This window comes from Etheostoma spectabile, chromosome 4 (assembly GCF_008692095.1).
Source record: "Etheostoma spectabile isolate EspeVRDwgs_2016 chromosome 4, UIUC_Espe_1.0, whole genome shotgun sequence".
Lineage (NCBI taxonomy): Eukaryota > Metazoa > Chordata > Actinopteri > Perciformes > Percidae > Etheostoma > Etheostoma spectabile.
The window spans coordinates 7,885,867-7,892,203 of record NC_045736.1 but is presented as its reverse complement, the minus strand read 5'-3'; the positions used below and the strand labels follow the sequence as shown (position 1 = coordinate 7,892,203).

At 39.4% G+C, this 6,337-nt stretch overlaps 1 protein-coding gene across 1 annotated transcript; it reads left to right on the top strand.

Annotated features, from left to right (window-relative positions):
- Window positions 1–1,121: 1,121 nt before the first annotated feature.
- Window positions 1,122–5,995, top strand: LOC116688251 (inhibin beta B chain). Its single transcript, XM_032514132.1, has 2 exons — window positions 1,122–2,144; window positions 2,602–5,995. The coding sequence occupies exons 1-2, from the start codon at window positions 1,796–1,798 to the stop codon at window positions 3,378–3,380; spliced, it is 1,128 nt and encodes a 375-aa protein (XP_032370023.1). The 5' UTR covers window positions 1,122–1,795; the 3' UTR covers window positions 3,381–5,995.
- The last annotated feature ends 342 nt before the right edge of the window (window positions 5,996–6,337 follow it).

Sequence of the window (6,337 nt, the reverse complement as noted above, 5' to 3'; positions counted from 1 at the left end):
TTGATTTTTGCAATATTACGTAGGTGAAAAAAGGCGGACCTTGAAATTTGCTTTATGTGAGAATTAAACGACATTTGAACCTTCCTTAAGTTTGATTATGTGGTTGTTGAGTGAAATACAACTTTGTCTTTACCTTTAATGTAAACACTTACAGTATATGTTTTTTTTACACATTATTCAAAGGCACCAAAAGGAAGGTAAAGTTTGTTGTAGTTCCAAAAGTTCCCACATGTTGGCAGGCAAGTATCGCTCCACCGCATATCTAACCCTTAGACAAAATATAGGCGATGGATACTAGGCCTATGACTTGTTTTTAATGATACACATTTACAGTTTAGGACAAGTTCAGGGAAAACTTGATTGTCAATACAGCTTGTTTTATATGTCTCCATGTGGATGGCTACACTTTCAAAAGGTGTCCTATTTTAGGACAACACATGTTGTGAGTGCACTTTGTAACCCAACACATTAGCCTATGTCTATGTAGCTTCATTGTGAAAGTCATTCTTTTTTTATGGGGGGCATACCTGAAGGGCTCCTTACCCAAGTTTGTGAAATGGTAGTCTATGACTTATATACAACAGGTTACTACATTCAACAGGTTTTACTAGAAATAATTAATTAAAGTAGCTTTTTTGACACTAACTACTTACAAACCAACTATAGGCCTACCATATGTATAAATATATCTATAAATTGGGACACTGAATGCCAACATGTGTGCTGTAGATCACTGTTTTAGGGCAATTATGCCATTTCAGCAGATTAAAGTTAAAACAGGCTACATTAAAGTCCATCAAGAGCATGAGCAACTTTGGTGAACTGGTCCTTTTTGGATTTTATATGAATAACCCCACCAAACAAGACTTGTATGGGCAACTGTACACAGAGAGTAATTAGCCTTCTTCTTCTTTTCTCTCTCTCTGACACACACACACACACACACACACACACACACACACACACACACACACACACACACACACACACACACACACGCACACAATTTTTTTACAGTAGGGCCTAGTCCATAATTGGCTAATATTATGCCGCCTTGAAGGCAACATGACGGGACGTGTTTCAAATACCGCGCGGCACGTCTCGTAGCCTTGAGAACTTTTGCACGTTTTGAACTACAATTATTTGGTGGCTATGTGGCTCGCTCAATCTGTAACTGGGTTAAAGGGCACTGAATTTAAACTTTGATCGCTAAGAGTGTTGGCAGGTTGCGTATTCTGCTCAGGAGAGGGCAACGAGCCAGACAAACTACCTGTTGTGATTAGCGTAGGTGACGACATAACTTATCCAGTTTATGAGTTTATGTGCAGGCTCAACCAACCACTCTTAAACCGATGTCTTTGTTAATGCAATGCAGCGAGTGAGGTCATGTACCAGATGTGTCAATGGCATTGTTTTAATTGATTCCGTGTGCCATCCCTTCTCTGTGCATGTGGTCAGCAATCTACTCGTGGTGCTACGTGTGATGTGTTGTGTGTGTGAACGCAGGACACACTGCTTTGCCAGTAATGTGCTCGATGCGCTCATTGGTGCGTCCCTCCAACGTGTCACCAGTTTTGGTGGATTACCCCAGATATCTTCACCGTCGGGAGGGTGAAACACCATTCCTTTTTCTCAACTCTTGTCTTCACGGTGCTGTCAACAAGGACCTCTGACAACATTTTTTTGAAACTTATTACTTTCAAAGAACAACTCAGGAAAAAGGATTTGAAGACTTGTATTTGTTCTTTTACGCACGCCTAGCACAGAAATACATTTCTTTACTTCAGAGTCGAGGATGACGCAGTCTTCTGTACTTCCAGCGTTTCTGTTTTTTGCACAATTGCTGTTGCAGGGTCTCTGGGTCAGTGGCTCCCCTGGCTGCGCGTCCTGTGGTTTGCCTGCGATGGAGAGAGACAAAGAGGAAAGTCTGATGATAGAGTTCGCCAAGCAGCAACTTTTGGACAAGCTGCACCTGAAAGAGAGACCAAACATCACTCAGACGGTGCCCCGGGCAGCGCTCCTCATTGCACTGCGCAAACTTCATTCGGGGCGCGTCGGACAAGATGGTACTCTTGAAGTTGCAAACAGTAGACCCATACCTACCAACGACCAAGGATATGAAATAGTGAGCTTTGCAGATCTAAGTAAGTGTGGTATTCACATTTTACACTGTAAAACTGTTTCCCCCAGTATGGGGAAACACCATATGAGCGCATGTTCTGTACGCACTGACATGCGTAAAATGGACACAAATTAGGTCAGGGATTCTGTGTGCATTGTTAATTACTTTAGGTTGTTGTACTTTTGTTGCTGTTCTATATAATGTAACAATGTATGTTAGAGTACACGTTAACACCTTTTGGATTTAACCATATGTAGCCTATAATATATCTGTATGTCTTGCTGTGAGCTTATGGGTCAACCATAGCATTTTAAGGTAAAATTCTTGACATGAGTAAAAGGAGATTGACCTGTTTTTTTATTTTTACATGAATCTGCAATTTAACGTGAAAATCCTACTACCTCGCCATGTTTGACACCCAAGTGACTCCAAAATGTCCTAAATTTTAACAGTCTGTTATTCTTGTCATTGATCCATAGGTGAGACAGAGATTGGTGATACGGCCAGCCTCAGTCTAACCTTCCAGTTTCTGCAGGAACATGGCCAAAGCATCCAGGTGCTCCAGTCTTCTTTGTGGATCTACGCCCGCTCCTCTGAGGACCGTCATCGAGACTCCCGCCTCTCTGCCCGTGTCTTCCTCTCAGCAGAAGGTGGGTTGTCAGGCTCTAACCGCACCCTGGTGATGGAAAAGATGCTGGAGGTCCAGGAGAGTGGCTGGCACACCTTCCCCATCACCCGCACCCTGCAGGCCTTCCTGGATGGCGGCCAGCGCCGGCTGCAGCTGGAGGTTAGCTGCGATGAGGATGGGAAGAACCTTTGCTCCCTGGATGGTTCTGACACCCCCAACCAGCCCTTCTTGGTGGCCCAGGTGCGTCTACGTGACGACCACTCCAAACACACACTTAGGAAGCGCTCGTTGCGTTGTGGTGACGATGTAAGCGTGTGCTGCAAGAGAGACTTCTACATCAAGTTCAAGGATATCCAGTGGCACGACTGGATCATTGCTCCTGAAGGCTACCATATGAACTATTGCATGGGTCAGTGCCCCCAACATCTGGCTGGCTCTCCAGGTATAGCATCCTCATTCCATGCAACTGTCTTCAGCCAGCTGAAAGTCAACGGCATAAACACAGCTGCATCTTCATGTTGTGTTCCCACTGAGCGCCGTCCACTCTCTATGGTGTACTTCAACTCCCAGCACAGCATTGTCAAAACGGACGTCCCTGATATGATAGTGGAGTCCTGTGGATGTACATAAATGTATGAAAGACATGAGTATGAAAGACATGGCATAGTTAATGTATATTTGTTTCAACAAAGGAGCATTATGTCTAGACAGAAAGATAACACACAAGAGCAGAGCAGGTGAAGTATTTTTCTATATAGACAGTAGTTTGAGACAGCCAACTCTAATTATGTTGATACTTGTACTGTAAAAAAGAAAATAGTAGTAACAAGTTTGCTTTGTTTCAAATTAGACAAGTGTGTTGAAATAGACACATTTAGCAGCATAATGTAAACAACTATAATGTCACAAACATCGTTTCAAAATTACTACATTAGGGAAATACAGGCACACTTTTTATTTATTTATATTTTAAGAAATTGTCACTTATATTTTTTTATTTCACTTTAAAGTAATGCGCAGTATGTAAACAGCTAGTTGAGTGCTTAGAAGCAATTGAGTGAATCTAAATAAGAATATACAGTGAGTCTGAATGGAGACGCATTTTTTATTCATATGTCAGAGGCTTTAACTAAAGAGAGAATATAAACAAAGCCACCTTAAAATACAGCAGGCTCAACATAGAAAAAGTGTGATATTAATGTAAGACATTTATAGTGGTGACAAGAAGAAGAAGAAGGCCAGGGCTGATTGAAGTTCTGCTTATATTAAAGGTCACACAAAGCCCATTGAGACACGTATGAAGCCTTCACTGTAGTGTACATTTCAAATCTTTTTTGTTTCTTTTCGTCATATGCAGGTTATTTATTTTGTCTTTCACAATTGCTGGTGGGATTTAGTCCAAAGTCAAATGTTTTAATGGATCTCAGGAAATTGGGATCAGAACTGACTGCAATTCTCTTTCAAAACATTAGCTGCAGTATGTTTTTATGTAATAGTCCCTGTGGCCACATTAAAAAGCTAATCACACATGTGCTCTAATTATACAAGTGCTCCTCCTGCCATATGTCAAAATGTCTGCCATGGAAACCATTTACACCCATATACTTTAAACACTTTAAAACAATGAGAGAGATCCTTAATTAAAAGTGTGCCTTTTTTAGTAACTTGTGATGACAAAGTTCAACTTAGAGTATTAAGTCATCTTGGCCTAAATACCCAAGAGAATCCATTGAGTACTGCCTAATACAGTATTTATATGTGGAATTTAGACACATTGTTCATGCAGATTTTGTTTGTATTGTTTATATGACCTTTTTCCTAAATTACACCTCACAAACATATTCATTTTATTGTGAAGTTGTGATATGATTGAACTGAAACGGTTTTAAAAAAGTGCAATCTGCCAGTCTGGGTTTTGTCTGAGCACACCCGATGCTGCATGCAGGTTGATATATGTTTGATCAGCATCTCCACTGTATTATTTACACAAGTCGGCTAATCAGTTGGGTAACTAAGTCTGACAGCATATGAACCCAAGGTTATTCTCAGCAGCGTGAGCAAACATTTAGCTATTGCTACAGTGTCAGCTTATGTGAAGGTCTGTGAGGCAGGTGGGTCAATGAGCATGTGGTGTTGCACGTTGGCATTTATACCTCTCAAAGTCTAAAGTTTTCTGGGACTATGTAAAATTAGAAGCTTTCCAGCTAAAGGCAATCTAGTAATTTTTGGGAATTTGAACAAAACATCTTCATTGTATCCCAAAAAGCACAATTTATACTCCTAGGATTGAGAAGTGACTACAGTATGTCCACACAAAATTATCAAGTAAGGTATATTTAAAAATGCTAGCATTAGTACTAAAATAAAAGTGTGAAGGGCACCATTGCCCCACATTGCAACACACTTTAAACCACTTTTTATGAGATTGTCAAATTTGAAAGATTTACACCTGTCAGCACATGCCTTGTGTCATTTCATGCTAGGAAGAACTATCTAGTAAAATCATGTATTGTATACCAATGACATAAGTATTACACTGCTAGTACCAAGACCCAGGCCTTGTCTTCTACTCGCCTATGTTTGAACCAAAAGCCAAAGATATTTTCTGCTGTTTGGACGATGTTTCATGGGTTTGTCCTTACTGTCTTGTCAGGCAATAAGTTGGGGCATTTTACCCAAACAGGTTTTGCATTTCTTTTCTGTCCAAATAGCCCACAAACTTGTTTCACCTTATCTCTGTTGCCTGTAAAAGCTATTCTTTTATCATTTCTTGCAACCTGTGTAAAACTATTTTAATGCTAGAGATTATTGTGTATTATTTAATCTTGCAAGCACCCCCTGTCCCAGGACTCAATGTGACACTGAGGTGCTGTCATAACATAACTTATTAAGCACTTTATTACCCTACTGTATTTTTAGAGCAAATTTTGCTTTAAGGGTCTACTACTTATAACTCAGGGTGGCACGTCATTCAGCTTATTTTCTTAAGTTCTAGTTGTTTCTAGTGTTTAAATGCATTGTAATGCATGTGTTTGCAGAGCACACAGATTTCTGTATACTGTAACTGGTGGAGAAATAGGGCCAGGATTTACATTTTTTTGTCAATTGAAAGTTTTAATTATTGTCTTTATTTTTATATCATGCATTTTGTGCATAATGAATGTTTTGTAATTGCAAATAAATGCAAAAGGTTTGCCACAATGTCCTGAAATGATATGAATACAGTTAAAGTATATTTTTGAATAAATAAATAAATAATTTGAAATCAACCTTGTTATTTCTATTATATTAAATTTTTGATCATTGTACCTTTCCTTTGCCAACGACAACATACTGCACTTCAGAACAGAAAGAATAATGGTCATTATAAAAATATGTACAAACTAAACTGACCACAGCAGAGAAAATAACTTATAAACAAAGTCTACAAATAGTTCTTAGACTCTAAACAGTTTTGGCTAAAAGATGTATTGGCTTGCGTCTTTTGGTGTAACAGTGAGAATGCGATTTGATTTAATAAATATTAGAAATTCCCCCCAATGCATTTTTAGATAAAAATTAAGAAGTAAGAGGGATTTCATGAGCAG

Bases quoted from the DNA above. Each gene is read 5' to 3' on its own strand.
- LOC116688251 (XM_032514132.1), top strand. From the start codon at position 1,796: ATGACGCAGTCTTCTGTACTTCCAGCGTTTCTGTTTTTTGCACAATTG. The intron at 2,145-2,601 runs GTAAGTGTGGTA...ATTGATCCATAG, and splicing joins AGTGAGCTTTGCAGATCTAA to GTGAGACAGAGATTGGTGAT.